This window comes from Leguminivora glycinivorella, chromosome 18, assembly GCF_023078275.1.
Source record: "Leguminivora glycinivorella isolate SPB_JAAS2020 chromosome 18, LegGlyc_1.1, whole genome shotgun sequence".
Lineage (NCBI taxonomy): Eukaryota > Metazoa > Arthropoda > Insecta > Lepidoptera > Tortricidae > Leguminivora > Leguminivora glycinivorella.
In genome coordinates this window covers 7743247-7770665 of record NC_062988.1, presented here as the reverse complement: position 1 = coordinate 7770665, position 27419 = coordinate 7743247, and the positions used below count along the sequence as shown (strand labels likewise).

General features: G+C 37.5%; 1 protein-coding gene across 2 annotated transcripts; it reads right to left on the bottom strand.

Moving 5' to 3' along the window:
• Positions 1 to 19082: 19082 nt before the first annotated feature.
• On the bottom strand, positions 19083 to 24845 carry LOC125235905 (acidic mammalian chitinase-like). Of its 2 annotated transcripts, none has more exons than XM_048142539.1 (9): positions 24686 to 24845; positions 24365 to 24547; positions 23348 to 23448; positions 23068 to 23199; positions 22724 to 22851; positions 21469 to 21589; positions 20630 to 20815; positions 19944 to 20069; positions 19083 to 19274 (listed from the first exon to the last, which is right to left on the bottom strand). In XM_048142539.1, the coding sequence occupies exons 1-9, from the start codon at positions 24753 to 24755 to the stop codon at positions 19143 to 19145; spliced, it is 1179 nt and encodes a 392-aa protein (XP_047998496.1). In that variant the 5' UTR covers positions 24756 to 24845; the 3' UTR covers positions 19083 to 19142. The 2 variants fall into 2 exon arrangements, with proteins under 2 accessions (XP_047998496.1, XP_047998495.1); XM_048142538.1 differs by having other exon boundaries at positions 24680 to 24835.
• Between the last annotated feature and the right edge of the window lie 2574 nt (positions 24846 to 27419).

Sequence of the window (27419 nt, the reverse complement as noted above, 5' to 3'; positions counted from 1 at the left end):
ATAAATACCTACCTCATTCTTTGCTCCCAGGCGAACGATATCCCATGACCCTGCTCGAGTTCTTTAAATTAGCTGAGGCATAAATAAAACGGGTGTCCGAACTTATCCACATAGAAATAAAGTTATTATCCGAACTTACCCCAACCTATGTGCATAGGTGAAAGACACTGTTACATGTTTCTAGGGACCCCTCTGTGGTGCCGAACATTATAATATCACAGCCTGTTGTTATTTTTCTTGTAATGTTTTCAATTTTATTCTTTTTAACTGTAGTCCATTTTTCTTGTATCACATATATTTTGCATTTCTTCTGTCTGTTACCCTCCGTGAATCTTTCTCACTTGATGGTCTCATCGGAAGATCAGCGCTGGAAGTCACCAGCAACACGCTGAGATGAGGCCATTTCGTGGCACTTCATTACTTTCTGTCTTGTTGTTATTATGTGTTCTTTGTCTTGTCTGTGTTCACGAATAAATGTTTATTCTATTCTATTCTATTCTATTCTATTCATATCAACAGATAAGCACTCACGAATCCTGTATAGCACTTTAAGCCGATAGAAACAATTACGGATCGTTTCAGAGATATGTTTTTCAAATCTTAAACATTCATTAAATATAAGACCCAGGTTTCTGGTTTCAACAACTCTTTCCAGGCGAGCACCTTTTATTAAAATTACAGGGTCAAGAGCTGCAACTGTATCAACGTTTTTCCTTGTGCCTAGCAACATAAATTTTGATTTAGGTGGGTTTAACAGTATAGATTGTTTTGTTCTTTTTTTTTTTTTTTTTTTATTATAAATGGGCTTACTCTTGACCACAGACTAGCCAAAGGCAAAGACGTGGCCTACGATGGAGTGAGCTCGCCCAGAAGATGCCTGTTCACTCTTGATTTGAAGGTCACACCAATTATTTATGCTATTTAAGTCATCGGTTAGGTTACCAATAGCTGCACTGGTATCATTCACCTTAAAAGATACATACAACTGTATATCGTCCGCATATATGTGGTAGTTGCAATGTTTTATATGATCGGCGACATCCGCACTATACAGGTTAAACAGGATGGGTCCTAATATCGAGCCCTGAGGAACACCCCGTGTGACTGGCAAAGTTCTAGACACCATTTCTGTACCGTCATAATTACAAATTTTTACATACTGTTTACGACCGCTAAGGTAACTGTGAAACCACTTTAGAGACAAATTGTCAAACATGGGTTTGACAATTTGTCTCTAAAGTGGTTTCACAGTTACCTTAGCGGTTTCTATGGAGAAAGCCATTTTAGACAGGAGGAGTGAGGTATCTATTGTATCGAATGCGCCGGAAAAATCAAGCAAAACAAGTAGTGTACCCTTACCGGCATCCTGTGCAGCCAAAACATTATCAACAACATCTAGGAGAGCGGTTGCAGTACTGCGGGACTTCCTAAAGCCGGACTGGTGTTTTGGTAATATTTTGTTTGCTTCGAGGTAGTCGGTCACTTGCATGGAAACTACCCTTTCCAGTACCTTCGATACGACAGGAAGTATGCTTATGGGACGAAGATCTTTGAAGTCATTAGGATTTTGGGTTTTGGGAATTGGTTTAACAACCGCTACTTTCCACTGCTCGGGGAATGTACCACTTTCCAATGAGTTATTGACTATGGTTGTGATTGCTGCTAAGGATTCCGGCAGAGTGAGCGTAATCATGTCTATATTGAGGCCAGCATCACGTTGTGCGTTTGTTTTAATTGATTTAATTATATGTATTAAATATCAATGTTTCACTCATGGGCTTTAAACTAAAAACATGCGCGTCGAATCTGTGGAACTCATAGAATGTTAGATGGGATAGGCTAGCATCATTGTTACACGGGAGGTTCAGAAAGTGCTCGTTGATTTTTTCCGGGTTACATAAATGAGAAGGCAAGTACACGTCATTTCTTTTAAAGTTTATTTCATATCGAGTTGGTGCAAATCATTTTCAACTCTAAATAGATATAGTTAAAAATTGTAGTAGCAATGCAATACTGTCGTGCATTTTCATTCCAATTTTGAAGATAACTAAATCCGAGAGTATTGCAGGACTTTGAGCGCATTTCTTAATCAATTAAAGATGCAAATGTGAATTCTTGAGTGCATTTTATGGTCCGTAGCCAAGAGTACAGTGAGGCTACCCCTCTTCTGCGTTGGTGCGATACAGCTATAGTTTCATATCAATGGCCAGCCCTGGGGTCCCCTGTGGTGTCGACCAGCCGTGCCGACAGTGACCCCATGAATGTTTTCATATTCAGTTAATTTTACAATTTTTATTTGCAGATCTCTGAAATAAATACCTATAAATGCAACAGTAGTTAAATTCCAGATACCTACCTCAATATATAACCAACAATCATTTGATATAATTATTGAATCATATAACAACAAATAGTTTTTCAAATCTTAAACATTCAAAAAACGTCAAAACTGACAACAAGGGAAAATAACGTCGCCTCTTTAAAAACCCGTAAATGCAGAAATATAAACATGCTCGCATTACAAATATATTAAATCAAGACTAGATGTCGCTGTGAGGGCGCACAATTGTAGACAACTTTCGGAGGACTCCCCTCCCTTCATTATCTGCGAAATTTTCTTTTGTGTACGCCTATTGACAGGAGTGACAGTTTGATTTCATACACGGTGCCACAGCCATTGCCTTGTATGTAACGCGCCTGCGTTAGGCATCGTAACTCCGCTTCCAATTGGTTGTCGCCAAGACAACGTCAAAACAACACATGCGCATCAACAAGATTTGGAACCTGACTGCTGTCAACATTGCTGTTTATTTACCTTTAATTTACCTTTTCTTAGAACTATGTATTCACAAAGTGTGTGACACCAATTGATTCTGCAATCTGACCGCCTGTTTAGTGCTAAAGTTTATTTTTTAAGCTAAGTAATTTATTTTGTTACATTATCGTGATTGTGTTAGATACTTTTAGCGATACCAAGTTAGTTACAGATTTATTCTATGGAATGTTGTGTGGTGTGTAACAAAAGCTTTTTAACGGAAAGGGGCCTCCATATTCACCAGTCGCGTATCCACCATGTCCGCATATGCCCTGTTGCCTCCCTTCCGAGTCTCCAAAACGTCAATGTGTCAACACCACCATCAAACCCTGCCATTCCTCTTCAGACTCTTCTCGGACAGCTCAAACAATCAAAATCGCTAATTAAACGAATACCACGTGGTGCTAGGTCCGCAGTGGCCGAAGCATTGACTACAGCAGTAGACAATTGCGTACACAACAACAACCTCGAGTCTTGGCAAAACTTACTAACATTTACATTCAAAATTCTGCATGTATCCGATGGTGACATTGACAACATTCCCCTTACCAGAAAAATAAAAAATAACGTCCTTGATCCTTGTTTGCCTACAGCAACAAGATCGTCTCGATCTCGTGCCAAAAAATATAATTTATTTAGAAAAGTTGAAGAAAAATTACATGACGGTGATCTGAAAGGAGCCTCACGCCTCCTTTTCTCCAACGACACTCTCGCACCCGACACTCCGGAGACCGCGGCTGCGCTGCAAGACAAACACCCCCCCGGTCCAGCCTCCCCTGCTTTTGTCGACCCTCCGTCAGACGCGTCAGCCTGTTTGCACGCCACCGAGGATGTCGTAAAGGCAGCCCTCGCATCCTTCCCAAGAGGTTCGGCGTCCGGCCTGGACGGCATCTCTCCGCAGCACCTCATGGACCTTACCAGTCATGGTACAGGTGTGGCTGGTGAACACTTGATCGCGAGTATCACAAAGCTGGTCAACCTGATGCTGCTGGGAGATGTTTGCCAGGACGTAACTCCAATCATATACGGTGCCAATCTTATTGCACTTACGAAGAAGGATGCGGGGGTGCGTCCCATTGCTGTTGGCTCGACTTTGCGCCGTTTAGCTGCCAAAGTCTGCGTTCGGCTGACGCGTTCTAAATTTCAGAAACTTTTTGAACCCGTTCAGATCGGTTTTGGCACTCGCGGAGGCTGCGAGGCAGCGGTTCATGCTGTACGAACCTTTGTTAAGAGTGACATGTGCGACGTGCTTCTAAAAATGGATGTTAAAAACGCCTTTAATTCCGTGAGTAGGGACACCCTGCTGAACGAAATCAAAGTTCATATGCCAGAAATCTATAACTTTCTCCTACAGTGCTACCATTCTCCTTCAAAATTAGTTTACAAAAAACATGAGATCCTTTCGGCTGTAGGTTGTCAACAAGGTGATCCTCTAGGACCAGCTTTATTTAGTTTGGCTATAAATTCGATAATACACAATCTAAATTCAAAATTAAACGTGTGGTATCTCGATGATGGAACCATAGGTGGAAATTCACAAACTGTTTTGGCTGATTTAATCAAAATTAAAAATCAGTTCCGTCACATTGGCCTCGAATTAAATTCGAATAAATGTGAACTATATATTTCAGACAAAATAGAAGCGCTCGCCGCATCGCAAATCATCGAAGACTTTAATAACGTCGCCCCAAATATCAAAATCACTTCTAAAGATAGTTTACATTTGTTGGGATCACCTATTTTTGACGAGGCCATCCCGCCTTTAATCAATAAGTCAATTTCTACATTTACAAATCATTCGGACCGCTTAGTCAAAATTAACAGTCACTGTGCCTTTTTTATTTTGAAGTTCTGTTTGCTCCTTCCAAAATTTACCTATCTGTTGCGTTGTTGTCCCATTTGGAAATTTCCCAATATAACTAGCTCCATAGACTCCATCCTTAAATGCCAAATTGAGACCGTCCTTAACATCCATTTTAGTGAGCAAGCTTGGACCCAGGCCTGTTTACCGGTCAGGTTTGGCGGCTTGGGCACTCGTAACGTTTCAAGTGTAGCTTTGCCGGCGTTCCTGTCCTCCATTCACAGCACGTCTGATCTTGCAGGTAAAATCCTGAAAGCCTCCACGGCTACAAACTGCAAGATCGCGTGTTTGGATGAGGCCACGAATGCTTGGTTAACAGGACCGAACCCAAGCTTGCCATCCAGACCCAAACAACAAAGGGCGTGGGACACCCTGGCATCCGTTGCCACCCTGAACGTACTCGTGGCCTCTTCATCAGGCAAAGACCTCACGAGGCTTTTAGCCGTGTCCAAATCGGAATCTGGTCAGTGGCTTCACGCCTATCCCTCGCCCAATACCGGTACTTTAATTAACCCAAGTACCTTACGCATAGCCGTAGGTCTCCGGCTTGGAGTAGACATATGCACAGACCACGCTTGTGCTTCTTGTGGGGCCCCAGTAGACCGGCTGGGCCACCACGGCCTTTCCTGCTCCTCGGGCGCAGGCCGCCTTTCTCGCCATGCCGCCCTTAACGACATCCTTAGAAGGGCTCTCGTCAGCGCTAACGTCCCTGCAGCTCTGGAGCCCCAGATCGCACGGGACGATGGCAAGCGCCCGGACGGGATGTCTTTAATCCCTTGGAGAAGGGGCCGCGCGCTGGTATGGGACGCTACCTGCGCCGACACGTTGGCAGCGTCCTACATCCAACTGACCAGCAAAAAGGGCGGAGCGGCGGCTGACGCACGGGAGCGGTTTAAAGCCAACAAATATAGCTGTCTCGGCGCCAACTATGAGTTCGTAGCATTTGGCGTCGAGACACTAGGACCGTGGGGTAAAGGAGCGCGTGGGCTTGTCAGGGAGTTGGGGAAGCGGTTAAGGGAAGCAACAGGTGACCCTCGCGCCGGCAGCTTTCTCGCGCAAAGAATTGCTATTGCAATACAGCGCGGGAATGCTGCCTGCGTGATGAGCACTTTGCCGAGAAGCCAGGGTTTAGACTTTTAGGTATTTATATTTTTTAGATAGGTTTAGTTTTAGTTTTCTGTCTAGTATAATTTTAATAGTATAATTTGTTGTATGTATTTATTTCTAATAATAAATCTCCGGTTGTAGTTTACAACAAATAATATAATATCAAATTTCAATAAATAATATTTTGATAGTTTGTTATTTGTATCTAATAGGTACTAATACTTCTACATTAACATGCATCAACTTAAAAACTAGATCTAACCTAATAATACACACACAGATACAAAAACCTAACCTACCAAGCTTCCCATAACGCTTGCCGCATTACCGCGTTGAACCGCGATGGATGATAACCTTTGCATCAGGAAGGTCCCAGAGCGAGGATCCAAACCCCTCTCCCTCAAGCGTCACCTCCCCGAAAAACACTTTGGCCTCCGCACACCAGCAACCGGTAGTCTCCACTGCAAGCGGGATAAACAAATAGTTCGCAAGGACCGCGTACTTCTCCCGCTTGCGAGCTGCAGCTAACTCAGCCGCCGCCCCTGCCAATCTCGCGGTACCTACTATCAAATTGTATACCTAATTCTTATTTAATATAATTATCATTTTTTCAAATAACATTTATTATAACATACTTTGAGTATAATGCTTATTTCCGATACTAAATAAATTGTATAACAAATTCTTTCTAAAGCACAGTTAGAATAAAAAAAAATTACAATAGATAGAGACAGAAACGTAGATTAGGTTAGAACTGTGACCCCTACACACAACCCGTTGCTACCAGAAAAATAAGTTAGGTTATGTTAGAACTGTGACCCTTAAACATATGTACTGCTATCAGAAAAGTAGGTTAGATTGGGTTAGAACTGTGATCCCTTCAAAAAAGAATAAAATTAATTCATGACATATTTTATACTGTTTGCTAATTATACAATACTAGTCGTATATCAATAGATAGTTATACCATATAACGGTTATTATAAATAAGTGTTATACGAAATAATGATTATACAAAATAAAAGTAGATATTTTGTTGTTATACCAAATGTTGTTATATCAAATGTTACCACACCAAACAAAGTTATAACAATCATTACACAGCCGATCAGATAGGTGTCCTATCTCTTTCAGGTGGTATTGCCACGTGCCAAACCAGCAAAGAAAATTTTATTTCGTGATAGGCCGGTACAAAAATCTATTTAGACCATTACATAAGTTAATTAATAAGATATTCAATCATAGAGCATTAGATATATTAGACCGATAGCTAGATCGAGCCGGCTGATATCCGCTGATAATAATTAAGTAGGTAACTGATGTCATCGATTAGACACCTAGGCAACTTGACGAAACGCATGTAAGTAAATATAAATTAACGGCGCTATTCCAGATAATTCAGATCAGACAGATCAAACAAATCAAATCAAACAAGGATCAAACAAATTCAAATTGAACAAGGATCTATTTTCAAAATCATGTACCTAATCGTGCCTATGTTGAAGTGAAGCGCCTTTCAGTATTTTGAAAACAAAAGCTGTTACTACATAGGTTTGTACTTTTAGATAGTTTTAAGAATCTTGGTCTCTCTGATAATATCTGGTCGAGATGGTTACCTACTCGTTGTTTCATTATGCAGTATGCCGATGATTACAGTGAAATTATCAGTTGCGAATTGATTTTGTTTATTAAAATAAGTGACAGTGTCTTTAAGGTTCCGTACCATAAAAGGAATGATGTTCCATGTAGATTTCTATGACTTAAACTTTGAACGAACAGCGAATACGATAGACTGAAGTTGCTGACAAAAGAAATATAACATCATGTATAGGTGAGTATCGGCATTCGCATGTTCTTAAGTATATTCAGGTGTACATACCGTCCATAATTCTAGAAGTTTAAACAGATTCCACATACAATACAATTATAAGAGAGACAATACATTTAAATTAGGAGTAAAATAAATACCACACTTCATATTCATATAGTCTTATTATACTCAGTTATTTGCATTTTAACCCTTAAATCGACAAGGACAAAAAATCTCGAATAAATGGGGTTGCATCTGTTTTTAGGGTTCCGTACCTCAAAGAGGAAAAACGGAACCCTCAAGGATCACTCGTGTGTCTGTCTGTCCCTCTGTTACAGCCGATTTCTCCGAAACTACTGGACCGATTTACTTGAAATTTGGTACACATATGTAAACCTGTGGCCCAAAGATGGACATGTAATTTAATTAAATGTAATTTAATCATAGGGGTCACTTTTAGGGGTAAACTTGAAAATTAAAAATCAAAGTTATTAAAACTATATTGTGTTATATATCAAATGAAAGAGCATTTTATGAGCATTTGAAATATATATTTTTTTTAATTTTTAATTTTGGTACTTTAGAAGTAATTTAAGAAAATAGACAAAAAATGACCATTCCCCCCCCTTATCTCCGAAACTACTTAGCGTAAAATTTTCAAAAAAATACACGAGATAGCCCTCTACCTGTAGATTACAGGAAAACCTATTAGAAATCTACAGTCAAGCGTAAGTCGGACTTACGAGAAAAAAACTCAAATTAAGATTTTCACTCACTGACGCTGCAAGCAGTACTAAACGTCTTAAAATTTTGTAAGCGTGATGGACAGGTAGAAAGAAATTCATTTCTGTCTTTTTCTTTTTAGAAATTGTTTAATTTTTTTTTCATTTGCCAAAATGACTTAAGTTTCTACTAAAAAGGAGGCGCTTAAGACCGTTTGTAAGTGGACTGAGCAAAATTTTGTTCAAATCGGTCCAAAAAAAGGTCTCTGTTGACGAAAACATAGAATTTGTGCCAACGACAGCCCAAATCTGAAGTCCATTTTGCTCTATCTCTTATCGTTTCCGAGATATATACGTAAAGTCTTGAAAGTGCGAAAAGTTAACTTTGCCATCACAGTCGTTCAGGCGCTCATGAGTTCTTTGTATGGAAAAGTCGAAAACTGACTCGCACTTGACCAATGTTCATAGAACGTGTTGTGATTTTAATTACGCGGGTCCGCGACTGACGACGTTCGAATGTTTTGTTCGGAAATGTTTGAGGGTGGTTTCTTTGAAACGTCGCCGGCGGCGGGTGGTTCGACGGGCGAAGGTCACACGCCGCACGCGACTGTCTGTATTGTACTTGTCAATAATATGTATATACAGAATACCGCGCGCAGACATAGAGGTTTTCTTTCAGAGGCTGCACGAAATACTTACTTTCATAACCAAAAAAAAGCCTAAAAGGCGAATTGTAATTTGCGGTGATTTTAATATAGATCGCTTGAAGCCTCAACTAGAAATAACTAAGGAGTTTGAGCGTATTTTGGAAATGTATAATTTTAATTTGCAAGTTACTGAACCAACGAGGATAACTAGTCTCTCAAAAACATGCATAGACAATATTGGTATAAACTTTAGAACTACAGAAAAAGCAGTAGTACATCATTTAAACCTGTCCGATCATTCGGCTCAAATGATTAATATTCCTTTGAAATCAAGATATTGCCCCACATTTTGGTACATTGAAAGACACGACTTTTCGGCCTCTAACCGCAAGAAATATCAGGAAGCGTTGGCTAGCTTATCATTTAACGATGTGTTTTCATGTAACAATGCAAACGAAGCATTTAATACACTACATGATTATTTGCAACTTTTCTTTAAATTATGTTTTCCTGTCACAAGAGTAAGAATACAAGCAAATAGAAAGGCAAGTTGGATTACAAGAGGTATAAAAATATCTTCTCGAGCTAAAAGACAAATTTTCTTTCAATATACTCGTGAAAGAGATATAAACACTAAAATGTATCTAAAGCAGAAACATAAAACATATTCAAATTTATTAAAAAAATGTTTAAAAGAAGCTCAAAAAATCACTAATATTAAAGCAATAAACAATGCAGATAACGTAGTCACAGCTACATGGAATATTATAAACGAAAACACTGGCAAATCATTTCCAAAACAAACGATTGATCGAATCAACATAAATGGAAATGTTATTACAAAGGGTGAGGATATCGCCAATACTTTTAATAACTTCTTTACACAATCTAGGGATCCTACTAACGACAACTCTACTCGTGACACGGAGTTAATGAAAACATTAGGTAGTTCTAACTGTTCCTCGATATACTTAAACCCGACTGACTATGTTGAAATAATTAAAATCATAAAGTCCCTTAGAAACACTAAATCGGCCGGATATGATGACCTTTCCACGCTATTAATCAAAAATAATATTAATACACTTGCAGGACCTTTGAGTCATGTTGTAAATTTATCAATGATTGAGGGCGTTTTCCCAGATCGGCTAAAGCATAGTGTTATTAAACCTTTACTTAAAAAAGGGGATAAGGAAATTTGTGATAATTATAGACCTATTGCCATTATACCAATACTGTCTAAAGTATACGAAAAGGTTCTATACAGACGATTGCTTCACTTCCTTGACAGACATGAAATTTTGAATAATAATCAATTTGGATTTAGACGACAAAAATCTACTACTTTGGCTATATATGAGTTAATTAAGGATCTTACTATATCTAGAGATAATAGGACACCAATAACAACGATCTTCATGGATATGTCCAAGGCTTTCGATTGCGTCTCGCATAGTATACTATTAAATAAACTCTACCACTACGGCATACGAGGGAACTGCAATGACTGGCTACGGACGTACTTGACAGATAGGACACAAAGAACTGAAATTACGTCATACTGTCCGAAGACCAAATCCCTATCTAAAACATTGTCCAGCCAGTCAAATGTTAACATGGGAGTACCGCAGGGGAGCATACTTGGGCCGTTATTATTCCTAGTTTACATTAATGACCTCCCCAATGTCACACATAACAAGGTCCTTCTCTTTGCTGACGACTGCTCCGTCATTATTCCTGGTAACGACCCCGTAACTTACCAATTAGAGGCAAATGTAGTGTTTAATAATATTAACACCTGGTTGTTGAGAAACAAACTGAAAGCCAACATAAGTAAAACCAAATACATGGAATTCTACGCTCCCCAGAGTAACGCTAAAAACCTAATAATCAAACATAATCAGGAAGCCATTGAAAGCGTCGAAACTATAAAATTTCTCGGGGTAATGCTGGATTGCCATTGTGACTGGCGAGCGCATATTGAATATCTGGTCGATAAGCTGAACAGATTTGTGTTTGCTCTGCGTAGAATATCACAGGTGGTGTCCCAAGAATCTGCCCTCCTGGCGTTCCATGGTCACATTATGTCCAACCTTCGTTACGGGCTGATTTTGTGGGGTAACTCAACATATGCCCAAGAAGCGTTCCTCCTACAAAAAAAATGCGTTAGAGCAATCTGCGGTGCCAAAACAATGGATTCATGTAGACCGTTGTTCAAAAAATTAAAAATTCTTCCGTTACCAACATTATACATTTATGAAACATGTCTTTTTGTGAAAACTCATATCAGTCAATATAAAATCATGAAATCTAACCCTAGGTCAACATCTAAATTCCATGGACTCAATATCAGTTATCCAGTCCACAACTCAGTTCATTTTGAAAAATCGATTCTTTTCATGTCTGTCAAAATCTTTAACCACTTGCCAAATGATTTAAAATCCATAGATTGTCAAGGTTTCAAAACCAAATTATTTAAGTGGTGTTTACAAAAAATGTTCTACTCAGTTGGTGAACACTTTGTATCCACTAATATGTAATATTTTTTTTATTATTATTATTGTATCCTATTGTAATTACTTTTTTTGACATTATGAAAATTCTATATGAGCCACTTTTCTGTATGCATGACATTTACCTATCATTATTATGTTCTTTACAATTTTTATTTTCTTATTATGTATTTCAAATTTGACATTGCGATATCTACTTTCATTTTTAATTGGTTTAATGACATGCATATCGAGAGTCAAGAGTATTGTACGCCAAATTCTGGCAGATTGTGATGTTACAAAATACTAACCCTATCATCATTTATAACCACTCACATTCGAACAATAAATTGAATTGAATTGAATTGAATTGAATTGCTATTGTACAAAACGAATACAGACAGTCGCGTGCGGCGTATGACCTTCGCCCGTCGAACCACCCGCCGCCGGCGACGTTTCAAAGAAACCACCCTCAAACATTTCCGAACAAAACATTCGAACGTCGTCAGTCGCGGACCCGCGTAATTAAAATCACAACACGTTCTATGAACATTGGTCAAGTGCGAGTCAGTTTTCGACTTTTCCATACAAAGAACTCATGAGCGCCTGAACGACTGTGATGGCAAAGTTAACTTTTCGCACTTTCAAGACTTTACGTATATATCTCGGAAACGATAAGAGATAGAGCAAAATGGACTTCAGATTTGGGCTGTCGTTGGCACAAATTCTATGTTTTCGTCAACAGAGACCTTTTTTGGACCGATTTGAACAAAATTTTGCTCAGTCCACTTACAAACGGTCTTAAGCGCCTCCTTTTTAGTAGAAACTTAAGTCATTTTGGCAAATGAAAAAAAAATTAAACAATTTCTAAAAAGAAAAAGACAGAAATGAATTTCTTTCTACCTGTCCATCACGCTTACAAAATTTTAAGACGTTTAGTACTGCTTGCAGCGTCAGTGAGTGAAAATCTTAATTTGAGTTTTTTCTCGTAAGTCCGACTTACGCTTGACTGTAGATTTCTAATAGGTTTTCCTGTAATCTACAGGTAGAGGGCTATCTCGTGTATTTTTTTGAAAATTTTACGCTAAGTAGTTTCGGAGATAAGGGGGGGGGAATGGTCATTTTTTGTCTATTTTCTTAAATTACTTCTAAAGTACCAAAATTAAAAATTAAAAAAAAAAATATATTTCAAATGCTCATAAAATGCTCTTTCATTTGATATATAACACAATATAGTTTTAATAACTTTGATTTTTAATTTTCAAGTTTACCCCTAAAAGTGACCCCTATGATTAAATTACATTTAATTAAATTACATGTCCGTCTTTGGGCCACAGGTTTACATATGTGTACCAAATTTCAAGTAAATCGGTCCAGTAGTTTCGGAGAAATCGGCTGTAACAGAGGGACAGACAGACACACGAGTGATCCTATAAGGGTTCCGTTTTTCCTCTTTGAGGTACGGAACCCTAAAAACAGATGCAACCCCATTTATTCGAGATTTTTTGTCCTTGTCGATTTAAGGGTTAAAATGCAAATAACTGAGTATAATAAGACTATATGAATATGAAGTGTGGTATTTATTTTACTCCTAATTTAAATGTATTGTCTCTCTTATAATTGTATTGTATGTGGAATCTGTTTAAACTTCTAGAATTATGGACGGTATGTACACCTGAATATACTTAAGAACATGCGAATGCCGATACTCACCTATACATGATGTTATATTTCTTTTGTCAGCAACTTCAGTCTATCGTATTCGCTGTTCGTTCAAAGTTTAAGTCATAGAAATCTACATGGAACATCATTCCTTTTATGGTACGGAACCTTAAAGACACTGTCACTTATTTTAATAAATAAAATCAATTCGCAACTGATAATTTCACTGTAATCATCGGCATACTGCATAATGAAACAACGAGTAGGTAACCATCTCGACCAGATATTATCAGAGAGACCAAGATTCTTAAAACTATCTAAAAGTACAAACCTATGTAGTAACAGCTTTTGTTTTCAAAATACTGAAAGGCGCTTCACTTCAACATAGGCACGATTAGGTACATGATTTTGAAAATAGATCCTTGTTCAATTTGAATTTGTTTGATCCTTGTTTGATTTGATTTGTTTGATCTGTCTGATCTGAATTATCTGGAATAGCGCCGTTAATTTATATTTACTTACATGCGTTTCGTCAAGTTGCCTAGGTGTCTAATCGATGACATCAGTTACCTACTTAATTATTATCAGCGGATATCAGCCGGCTCGATCTAGCTATCGGTCTAATATATCTAATGCTCTATGATTGAATATCTTATTAATTAACTTATGTAATGGTCTAAATAGATTTTTTGTACCGGCCTATCACGAAATAAAATTTTCTTTGCTGGTTTGGCACGTGGCAATACCACCTGAAAGAGATAGGACACCTATCTGATCGGCTGTGTAATGATTGTTATAACTTTGTTTGGTGTGGTAACATTTGATATAACAACATTTGGTATAACAACAAAATATCTACTTTTATTTTGTATAATCATTATTTCGTATAACACTTATTTATAATAACCGTTATATGGTATAACTATCTATTGATATACGACTAGTATTGTATAATTAGCAAACAGTATAAAATATGTCATGAATTAATTTTATTCTTTTTTGAAGGGATCACAGTTCTAACCCAATCTAACCTACTTTTCTGATAGCAGTACATATGTTTAAGGGTCACAGTTCTAACATAACCTAACTTATTTTTCTGGTAGCAACGGGTTGTGTGTAGGGGTCACAGTTCTAACCTAATCTACGTTTCTGTCTCTATCTATTGTAATTTTTTTTTATTCTAACTGTGCTTTAGAAAGAATTTGTTATACAATTTATTTAGTATCGGAAATAAGCATTATACTCAAAGTATGTTATAATAAATGTTATTTGAAAAAATGATAATTATATTAAATAAGAATTAGGTATACAATTTGATAGTAGGTACCGCGAGATTGGCAGGGGCGGCGGCTGAGTTAGCTGCAGCTCGCAAGCGGGAGAAGTACGCGGTCCTTGCGAACTATTTGTTTATCCCGCTTGCAGTGGAGACTACCGGTTGCTGGTGTGCGGAGGCCAAAGTGTTTTTCGGGGAGGTGACGCTTGAGGGAGAGGGGTTTGGATCCTCGCTCTGGGACCTTCCTGATGCAAAGGTTATCATCCATCGCGGTTCAACGCGGTAATGCGGCAAGCGTTATGGGAAGCTTGGTAGGTTAGGTTTTTGTATCTGTGTGTGTATTATTAGGTTAGATCTAGTTTTTAAGTTGATGCATGTTAATGTAGAAGTATTAGTACCTATTAGATACAAATAACAAACTATCAAAATATTATTTATTGAAATTTGATAGTATATTATTTGTTGTTATATGATTCAATAATTATATCAAATGATTGTTGGTTATATATTGAGGTTAGCTGATGTAGGTCAACAATTTACTTCTTAATTCTAAGAAAACCAAATGTATGATTGTTGGTTATATATTAACTACTGGAATTTAACTACTGTTGCATTTATAGGTATTTATTTCAGAGATCTGCAAATAAAAATTTTAAAATTAACTGAATATGAAAACATTCATGGGGTCACTGTCGGCACGGCTGGTCGACACCACAGGGGACCCCAGGGCTGGCCATTGATATGAAACTATAGCTGTATCGCACCAACGCAGAAGAGGGGTAGCCTCACTGTACTCTTGGCTACGGACCATAAAATGCACTCAAGAATTCACATTTGCATCTTTAATTGATTAAGAAATGCGCTCAAAGTCCTGCAATACTCTCGGATTTAGTTATCTTCAAAATTGGAATGAAAATGCACGACAGTATTGCATTGCTACTACAATTTTTAACTATATCTATTTAGAGTTGAAAATGATTTGCACCAACTCGATATGAAATAAACTTTAAAAGAAATGACGTGTACTTGCCTTCTCATTTATGTAACCCGGAAAAAATCAACGAGCACTTTCTGAACCTCCCGTGTAACAATGATGCTAGCCTATCCCATCTAACATTCTATGAGTTCCACAGATTCGACGCGCATGTTTTTAGTTTAAAGCCCATGAGTGAAACATTGATATTTAATACATATAATTAAATCAATTAAAACAAACGCACAACGTGATGCTGGCCTCAATATAGACATGATTACGCTCACTCTGCCGGAATCCTTAGCAGCAATCACAACCATAGTCAATAACTCATTGGAAAGTGGTACATTCCCCGAGCAGTGGAAAGTAGCGGTTGTTAAACCAATTCCCAAAACCCAAAATCCTAATGACTTCAAAGATCTTCGTCCCATAAGCATACTTCCTGTCGTATCGAAGGTACTGGAAAGGGTAGTTTCCATGCAAGTGACCGACTACCTCGAAGCAAACAAAATATTACCAAAACACCAGTCCGGCTTTAGGAAGTCCCGCAGTACTGCAACCGCTCTCCTAGATGTTGTTGATAATGTTTTGGCTGCACAGGATGCCGGTAAGGGTACACTACTTGTTTTGCTTGATTTTTCCGGCGCATTCGATACAATAGATACCTCACTCCTCCTGTCTAAAATGGCTTTCTATGGGTTTGACAATTTGTCTCTAAAGTGGTTTCACAGTTACCTTAGCGGTCGTAAACAGTATGTAAAAATTTGTAATTATGACGGTACAGAAATGGTGTCTAGAACTTTGCCAGTCACACGGGGTGTTCCTCAGGGCTCGATATTAGGACCCATCCTGTTTAACCTGTATAGTGCGGATGTCGCCGATCATATAAAACATTGCAACTACCACATATATGCGGACGATATACAGTTGTATGTATCTTTTAAGGTGAATGATACCAGTGCAGCTATTGGTAACCTAACCGATGACTTAAATAGCATAAATAATTGGTGTGACCTTCAAATCAAGAGTGAACAGGCATCTTCTGGGCGAGCTCACTCCATCGTAGGCCACGTCTTTGCCTTTGGCTAGTCTGTGGTCAAGAGTAAGCCCATTTATAATAAAAAAAAAAAAAAAAAAAAAAGAACAAAACAATCTATACTGTTAAACCCACCTAAATCAAAATTTATGTTGCTAGGCACAAGGAAAAACGTTGATACAGTTGCAGCTCTTGACCCTGTAATTTTAATAAAAGGTGCTCGCCTGGAAAGAGTTGTTGAAACCAGAAACCTGGGTCTTATATTTAATGAATGTTTAAGATTTGAAAAACATATCTCTGAAACGATCCGTAATTGTTTCTATCGGCTAAAAGTGCTATACAGGATTCGTGAGTGCTTATCTGTTGATATGAATAGAATAGAATAGAATAGAATAAACATTTATTCGTGAACACAGACAAGACAAAGAACACATAATAACAACAAGACAGAAAGTAATGAAGTGCCACGAAATGGCCTCATCTCAGCGTGTTGCTGGTGACTTCCAGCGCTGATCTTCCGATGAGACCATCAAGTGAGAAAGATTCACGGAGGGTAACAGACAGAAGAAATGCAAAATATATGTGATACAAGAAAAATGGACTACAGTTAAAAAGAATAAAATTGAAAACATTACAAGAAAAATAACAACAGGCTGTGATATAAGAAAGATCTAAGTATACAAAAGAATAATAACAAACAGAACAGGACAGAACACATTAAATTAATAAAAAGAAAAAAGGAAAGCGTCATACACCAGATCGCACACACAGCGTTCCATCGTTTGGTCGTACCATACTATGGCTGTTCATTAAGGCGGCCATTGCTAGTTGCAACTAGCGCCAGCGGTAGCTACACTAACTAAAAGGCAGGTTCTGACAAGACAATAACAAACGTAATTTTATGTGAAAGCTAAAAATCAAAAAATCAAATGTATAAGTTTACAGGATGATAAAAAATACTGAATAACATCGACGGCATAATAATCATGCTGCAGAAGGAGCGAAAAACAAGTGGTAAACATATTAAATGAGTAATTAACTACAGACAGCTCGTGTCAAGTCTCAAGTTTTCTTGACTAAGTTGGTGCGCATCAAGTTATGTGATGCTCTTATTCTATCTAAGCTAAATTATGCTGATGTAGTGTTTGGCGAACGTTTACTAGCTAAAACAAAGAAAGCCCTGCAGCGAGTACAAAATGCATGTGCACGGTTTTGTTTTCCTGTCCCACGACGAGCACATGTTTCGCCGTTCTTAAACCAGCACAATCTCCTTAACATGAACTCACGTAGACATCTGCACTTTGCGACTTTGCTTTTTGGAGTCTTAAATAATAAAGAACCCTCATACCTATATCAAAACTTAACTTCTCCCTTCGCGCCATAAGACACGCCACACGACTCACAGTCCCTCCACACCGCACAATTGCCTTCCGTGGCAGCTTCCGTTTCGCTGCCACAAAGTGTTGGAATGATTTGCCACCACCAGTACGTAATTCTAAAACTGTGTCTACATTCAAAATTCATCTTCGCAAATTCATACTGGCTAAGCAGAAAAGCAACACTTAGGCAACCGTGCAAACTCACACACATTTACATGTACATACATTACACACAAACATTCTAAGACTTTTATGTTATTTAGTTTCTTAGTGTCGTCTAAATTGTACATAGTCCATTTACTTAGTGCCACCTAGTCCATCTTCTAGGCCTTACAGAAAACCAGCGTTGCGGAGTGTGCCATATGGCGCATACCGTGACACCTAGCTGAGTAAGGACCATTTAGCGCAACTTATAATTTTTTGGTTTGTTTGGTTTTAGTTTTAGATAGTTATTGATATGTATTTTGTGCTAAAAAAATGCTTTTTCTTTCTTTCTTTCTATATAATAGGGGACACTGGCACTGTCGGCACGGCTGGTTGACACCACAGGGGACCCCAGGGCTGGCGCGTACCTCTATCAACACATCTCACTGGAGATACAAAGAGGAAACGCCGGCAGCGTCATGGGGTTCATGCCGCAGGCCGACCTATTGGAAGGGGTTTTCTCGTTATAACTGGGGTATTTTGGTAGGTAAGTTTTAGTTTGTTATTTAGTTTTATTTATAGGTTTAATTTTAGTTTTCATGTTATTGTTTTAGTTCTTACTAGTTTATATGATTTTGTGTTAAATAAATAAAGTTATTATTAAAAAAAAAGAAAAAAAACTTTTAAATGCAGTGACTGTGATTAACTTTGACCAACGTGAAACTTGAACCCACATCCTTGTATTGCCAGTCCGTTGGGTTACCAATTCCGTCAGATTATCATCCGTCAATGACTGCGATTTGACCATTGCAATTGTCACGTGTGACCATGTCACTAGCGACATCTACATTTCTGATGTGTCTTACATATCAATAAATCAAAACGTATCAAAATTAAAATATTGCTTAGACCCTGTACCTGTTGTAGTCGCCACGTCTGTAAAGCAACTTTTTTTTTCGAATGGCTAAATCCCTAGATGTTATGTCACAGATATCTGTGACTGGAAATTAAAAATAAGGACTTTGCCGGCCTAGAACTGCAAGATTTGAATGAAATTCAATTAAGAACCTCTTGTCCTAGCCGCTCCTGAAACGCCATACTTCGCGGCTAGTTAAGGAACAAACCTGAAAGTGGGGAAGGGCAAAACATAAAACAAATATAATTATTACAATAAAATATTTTATTTAGTACTGAAATTTTATAGTAAAACTATTGTTTAAATTAAGCAGAGTTGTATCCAGCAATGCCGGCAGAAACGAGTGGGAACTTGTCTCCGCAAGTGCCGCTGAAGTCGTCCAAGTCTATGGCCCAGTACATGATGCCTGCCAGACCAGTGTTTTTGGCGTATTGTGCCTGCAAAACAAACGAATAAATGTATTATTCTGAAACATACAGATTGTCCAATGTCAAATTAGCTTGTAATTATAGTAAAACGAAATATTTATGCATCAAATTGATTTAAAAAGTGTGGAATTTAAGGACTGGTACTCTGCTGAACTAATAAGGGTAACAACATACAACTGAAATACCAATATTTAAATTACAGTTGATTATGAGAAGTGTGGAGTGTGATGTAGATGTGGTGACAAAGATTGAGATGGGTATGTTAAGGTGGTTTGGGCATGTAGAGAGGATGGATGAGACGTTAACAAAGAAAGTATATGAAGAAGGAGTGGAAGGGTCAGTTGGTAGTGGAAGACCTAGGCGAACTTTTCTTGATCAAATCGGGGAAATATTGCAAAAAGGCCAGGTCAGAAGTACTCGAAACCGACGAGCGTGTATGAGAAACGTTATGAAAGTGTGTGAAGCGAAAGTGGTTTGTCAGGATCGTAGTAAATGGAAATCCGTGATCTCTGCCTACCCCTCTGGGAAACAGGCGTGATTGTATGTATGTATGTATGTATGTATGTATGAGATCAAATTGTGTAAAGATATTTCAGGGAGTAAATTAAGGACTTCGTTTGTATGAAAACTTTTTGGGATGATAAATCTCTTCTTAAATTAAAAAGTCGATGCACTTACCTTAGCCTTGATAGTGTTGGGGTTGTCGTAGCCGACCCAGAAGAGGTCCTTGTTAGCATACACGTAGTTGCCCTCCACCTCAGTGATGCTCCATGCAGAAGGATTATCCTTTTGGTCTTCGCAGATCTAGAAGAATTAACAAATAGTCATTAGTCAATTATGGTGAGTTTTTATATCATCAGAGATTCTAATAATTGTCTGGTTTCATCCCAAAGCTATTCATAGAAATCAAAGGAATCAATAAAATTGAAAATGGATAAAGTACACACATATTTGCAAATGTAACGGATGCAATTTTGGAAATTAGAACATTTTTCATCAGTAGTAACTTTTTCCCGCTTTATCGCTTGTATTACGCCCCTAAGCTAGTTGTCCTGGTTTTGTATGGCTTAGAGACGTGGTGCCTTTACAAATTCGATATAAAAAAGCTGGATACCTATCATCTGAGATGTCACCAAACGCCTGCAACACAAATAGAGACCAAAGCCCTCCTACGTTTATACTTACAATACGTCTGGCCAACTCTATTGTAACGCCTGCAAAAGAGTATTTAAGGCCAAGTTTGGCCTGGCCAGCCACAAAAGAGCCCATAACAGACAAAATAATTCATAATCTGCTGAGGTCGCCGTCATCGAAACCGATGAGGAGGGACTATATAAGTATATATTAGTAATCTTGGTACTCACCTCCAAGTAGCTGTAAGTTCCAGATTCACCGACATAAGGGCCACCTACTCCTGCTCCAGTGACGGGTGCTCCTGTGGAAGTGTTGTCCAGACTGGTCAGGGTGAAGGTCTTTCCGTACGCTCCGAGACCCAGCACCAACTTGGATGGAGAGGCGCCGTTGTTGATCCAGGTGTGGACGGAGTTGTTCTAAGACAAATCATAAACATATTTTAGTCATGGGACAAAATGTTGCTGAATGGGACGTACGAAACACCATGATGCTTTCTATCCTAAATGGTGAGAAAATGTCGATGGCAGGGTCGCTTAAAGAATTAATTAAGAAGGGATGCAGCTTTGGTCTAGCATCATTAAAATACTGTGTAATAAAGTAAGCAATATTAAAATGAACTATAACCACAAAATTAAAATTTTGAAAAAACCCCCGACCGCGACCTAGTGGACCGATTTTCATAAAACATGGCTAAGGACTAACACAGCTTTCAAATAAAAAAATCTAAATCGAAATCGGTTCATCCGTTCTACGATGCCACAGACAGACACACACACAGACAAACAGACAGACAGACAGACAGACAGACAGACAGACAGACGGAAATAGAGACACGTCAAACTTATAACACCCCGTCGTTTTTTCGTCGGGGGTTAATAAAACCAGCTATGACCGGGATGTCTTCAAAATAGATATCATCCGATGATCACGGCCGAGTTCTACCAAGATTGAAACGACTAAGAAGAAGTATAATGAAATATACCTAACCGTCACCAAATATCTAGAAGAAACAAACTCTAAAGTGTGTAAGTAAAGCAAAATATGCAAATTAGGTTGTCGCTTCACTTACAACATTCAAATTTAAGGTAGCAGCGTCAGTTTTCTGTGCGTATAGAGGTGCGTTCACTCCGGTCGTCGTTTCCCAAGAGCCGTGGAAGTCGTACAGCATCAGGTGGATGTAGTCCAGGTATCTAGAAATTAGTACTATGTTAAGTATACTCGTAGTTAAACACAAATTTGCCAGTCAAGTAATAGTCCCAAAACGATAAAAAAGTACTTTTTGGGAACCTATGTCACACTATACGAGGGGCGTTCAATAAGTAATGATAATGAGTATTAAAACATAAGAATGTAAGTATCCTTATATTTTTATAATTAAAAGTAACTCTTTTGTGATTTATTTACATATTTAATTTTTTCAATTATTATTTTTTTGCCCCCTTTAAAAATTAAAATCTTAACGATAGTCTAAATACCATGTCAGTAAGCACTTCACTTCACTATACTTCAGAGTAGCGATTATATTACAATTTTATTTAAAGGTCGGGTATAAAATATTAATGATCCTTATATTGCCTTCAATATTAGGTATGTCACTTGTAGCTTTAAATACACTAACTTGAGCAGCACCCTCGGCAATTTGAGGATTTGGCCCTGTCGACTGCATGTCATTTTGAAGGCCAAAACATTATTATTTGTTTGTTTAAAATGTTCTTATTGTAACTAATCATTTTTTTAATTTTAAAATGATTGTATGTTCTTGTTTAATACTAACGTAATTTTGTTTCCAATCTATATTCTCAATTTTCGTGATAATCTGTAAAAATCGTGAACATGACCCAAAACAGCACCTATTTTTTTTTTGGATACCATACCGTTTGAAAATGTATCTATACGAACTTTTTTTATTGCTGTTACTAACAAAGGATAAACCCAGCTTTAATTTAAAGTATGATTATTTTTGATATTCATGTCAGAAATGAACTCACGACATGTCAAATATTCATGAAAACATGCTCTTATTTTACTGAAAATGTTCATCCCCCACCTTGTGTCAATTATTTACATATCAAAGAAAAACAAATGAAAGTAGTAAAAATTTGAATTATGCAATTTCACTTTAATGAGTACTGCTACATGGACAAGTTAAGAAAAATTAAATCAAGATACAGGAACATATCCATTCTCATTACTTTTTGAACGTCCCTCGTAGCTGTGATCTAAAAAGTGACCATGCAGTCTAACGGTGACAGAGCCGAAAATCGAAGCTAACAACTTAACCACGAGACTAGAGAATAAGCAAAAGTAGTTTTTTCAACACTTACTTAGAAAGTGCGGGGACATCGTAGGACAAATCGATGTTCGACTGGGTAACGGCACAAGCAGCGGTCAATAGGTAAGATTTCTTAGCGAAAGCTTTCTTCAACTCTTTGACGAGAGTGACAAATTGTTGCTGAAAGAAGATAATTATTGAAACAATGTTTAATAAATTGTGTTTTATTGGATTTTGTCTAATATTTATTATGACAAAAAAATTGTAAGTAGGTATTTCAAAAGAATTTAAAGACATAACGGAGGCAGAAACTACAAGTCATTGTTTCATCGCTAAACACGTAATTATTAGGGAAAAGATAAACAAAAATAAAATATGGCTTATGTTGGTACGTACTTTGTCAGTGGCTGCTCCTTCTCTCTGTGAAGGGTACTCCCAGTCCAAATCCAAACCATCGAAGCCATTGGTGTCAACGTAGTTGTACAAGTTCTTGACAAAAAGTGCCCTCTTAGTTTTGTCGTTGACAACCTGCAGACATACAAAAAACATACAGTCAAGCCTATTTTCTGGAGAAGGGTTTCCACTTGCTATGAGGTACGGACGCTAAGAATGCAATCTTTGTGAGGTGCCGTAAAAAGTATAGAAATTATGATTTTTCAAATACAAGTTTTCTTACCGCCGAAAAGTTTGTTGAAGCTTCATTCCAGCCACCAATAGCAGCCAAGATTTTCAATTCGGGATTCTTCTTCTTTAGCGCAATGAGGTCAGACACGGAATCTGCAAAACGTTTTTGTTACAGAATAATTCACATAAGTAATTTGTATACATATGTTTCTGTATATTCAGGCTGAAGGGGAAAATTTATAAATCAGTTATCCGACCTGTCGTCCTGTATGGTAGTGAGTGCTGGGCCACCAAGACGAATGATGAGAGAAGACTGCATGTGAATGAAATGAGAATGTTGCGATGGATGTGTGGTGTGACAAGACTGGATAGGATTCGGAATGAGTATATAAGAGGAAGCCTGAAAGTAGCGCCAGTGACAGAGAAATTGAGAGGAAGTAGATTAGCATGGTATGGGCATGTAATGCGGAGGGATGAAAGCAATGTTATAAAACGAGTGGTAAATATGAAAGTGGATGGATACAATGGTGGTGGAAGGCCTAAGAAAAGATGGATGGAATGTGTGAACAACGATATGAGAGTGAAAGGTATTAGTATGGAAATGACGGCTGATAGAGAGAAATGGAGGAAGATGATCTGCTGCGCCGACCCCAAATAATGGGAAAAGGGCAAGGGAATGATGATGTTTCTGTATATTATTATTAGATAGTAAAAAAATGGACAAAAGGTAATATAAAACATAACATGTGATTAGTGCAAAGGCATACTTGTCAAAGTGGTCAGAGATCTCTTTCAGTTAACCTTCTCGCATTTGTTTTTATGATCGTCAATTAATTCCAGAAAGTTGAATTTAAATGTTAATATTTTTTTTTCTTGATATTTTATTTGTGATTTCAAACGATTAATTCATTTTTAAGTTATTGTTCAGTAAGCATGCGATCCATAATTATTAAGAATTTTACTTAAAAGACAGTCAAAATTTTGCGTATATGTTTTCGACTAATTCGACTGTACATACAATATCAATAATTCAAAGTATAAGTATAGGAATAAATATAATTTCACTTACTTCCTTTCCCTTCAACAGTGCTTTCTTCAGGAGCAACAATGCCTCCGGAGGTTCCGTCAAGCGTGAGGAAGGAATAGACGATGTGCGTGCAGAGATGAGTGGGCAGGTCGCTCACGCCGAAACGGCCTTTTCCGGACCTCCCGTTAGCCCATGTTCCGTAGTAGCAGGTCACTACGCCGCTTGCTGCAAATATTTACTTCATTTAGATTATTTTTTTTGTGACCCTTGAACCTTATCGCAAGAGTGTCAAAATAGTTTAAAGGTTTCAGGTCACCGGAATATTTGAAAATTTCAATAGGAACTATAACGACTTACACTTACAGCTTGCTTTCACGGATGCAGCGAAGCTACCGCCGACGCACAGCAGAGCGCAAACTAGTAAGAGCTTCATTGTATTGGGTTAATAGAGCAAATGCTACCAATTTGGATATCCAAATGCTTTTTATAATAACTTATATCTTATCTCTACCGAAATCGAGATATCAATTGTGGTTCAGTTGAAAATATACAGCTTTATATACTACTGTAAACTATTGTTTTTCGTGTTTGGACATGTGTTATCTTTATCGATAATTAAGTATTAAAAAGCAAATAACTGAGTATAATAAGACTATATGAATATGAAGTGTGATATTTATTTTACTCCTAATTTAAATGTATTGTCTCTCTTATAATTGTATTATATGTGGAATCTGTTTAAACTTCTAGAATTATGGACGGTATGTACACCTGTATATACTTAAGAACATGCGAATACCAGTACTTACCTATACACGATATTATGTTGCTTTTGTCAGTAACTTCCTATGTATGTCGATCATATTTGCTGTTCTTTCAAAGTTTAAGACATAGAAATCTACATGGAACATCATTCCTTTTATGGTACGGAACCTTAAATACACTGTCACTTATTTTAATAAATAAAATCAATTCGCAACTGATAATTTCACTGTAATCATCAGCATATTGCCTCGACCAGATATTATCAGAGAGACCAAGATTCTTAAAACTATCTTAAAGTACAAACCTATGTAGTAACAGCTTTTGTTTTCAAAATACTGAAAGGCGCTTCACTTCAGCATAGGCACTTTTACATGATTTTGGAAATAGATCCTTGTTCAATTTGACAATCTGTCTGATCTGAATTATCTGGAATAGCGCCGTTTGTATTTACTTAAATGCGTTTCGTCAAGTTGCCTAGGTGTCTAATCGATGACATCAGTTACCTACTTAATTATTATCAGCGGATATCAGCCGGCTCGATCTAGCTATCATTCTAATATATCTAATGCCCTATGATTGAATATCTTATTAATTAACTTATGTAATGGTCTAAATAGATTTTTTGTACCGGCCTATCACGTAATAAACATTTTCCTTGCTGGTTTGGAACGTGGCAATACCACCTGGAAGAGATATGACACCTATCTGATTAAGACAATCTTAAATGGATAAAATCAATACCCCCAATTCCCAGAAATACACAGTGGCTTATGGCAACTTTTCAGTTTCAATTATAGATTCGAGGATATAGAAAAAGTGCGAAGCGATGAGAAAATCAGGTACAGACGGAGGTGGTAGGTATTTTGAATATTCGATTTTCATTTATTATATTGAAGCAGGATTAAGAATTATTAAACTAGGTACAAGTGTACAAGTAATACCACTAGTAATATGTAAATATAACTTCGGATACTGCGTACATAACTTTCATTGCAACTAAACGTCGATTTAAACTAAACGTCGGATATCTGATAGGGTTTTCGAGGCTACGTTTAATGAAATAAAAAGAAATAATGAAATACCTAAACGTTTATTTGACACAAAACTTATAATCACAACTTCCCAGAGTAGAGTTTGTTGGAAGACGAGGACTGTAGTAGGACTGTTCTATTGCGCTTTTTCTACTTTAAAGAGCTTGTAGATATTGTATGTTGCCTGCAATTATAGAACTCAATAGTTTATTATTGATTGCCCGATAAATTGTTTTAAATAAGTAGGTAAAGGTAAGCAGACTCACGTAACGTTTTCATAATTTATATCAAGTTATAAAATTATGGAAACGCATTAAATCGCGTATAATGAATTTACAATTCATCCCGACGTTTCGAACACTTTACAGCATTCGTTGTCAACGGGTGACACCCGTTTTATTTCATGAGTAACTATTGCGGTAACCGAAGACAATATTTTATCATGTTCCTTACTTTTTCTGACACAGCAACTCTTATGCTATCTGAAGTCGAGTCGATTATTCCAAGATTTAATTGAACTGGTTTTTGTCACGAAGTCCCAATTGCATTGTTGCGCTGGAGTTATATTGATACAAATAGGACTATGAATTTTAATAGTAGGTAGGTATTTTTGATACTTAATTGATACAAATAGGACTGTAAATTTTAATAGTAGGTAGATGTAACGGGAGAGGAAAACCGAGGAAAAGGTGGATGGACTGTGTGTGGAGGGACAGTTGATATGAAACGTAAGAAAGTTAATGATGAGATGACGGGTGAAAAAGATGTATGGAAGAGGAAGACGCAGTGCAAGCGAATGATGGATTTTAATATCACGCTGAAGTAATGTAGATGATTCAGAAGTTTTTTAGAAACAAAGAAACTTAGATTTTGATGTGTTCAGAGTGAGAAAAGTATGTGTCAGTTAACCAGAAAGGATAGCTTGATTTTCAGCAGCATCAAATACAGCATCCCAAGAAGGGTTGTGGAAGATTATAGCATTTATAGCCACAGGACATCGGCATTTGCTATAGGTGTAGGTTCATCACGGTTACATCCCAAGAATCTGTTGCAGGAGACAACATTCGGACATACAAAAGCAAATTAATTTTTCGACTCGTAACGTAAACCTTTTGTATTTGGTCAGAAATATAAACATGTACTTTGGTTTACGAGAATAATAAAAATCCTAATGAAAATTTGGCAAAGAAAACATCGAGCAAAGCAAACATAATTGTATTAAACATTAAATAAATGTCATATACAAAGAAAAAGTGACCAAAGCCTCCAGTGTTCCGAGCTGGAATCGAGTGTTCTCCAGT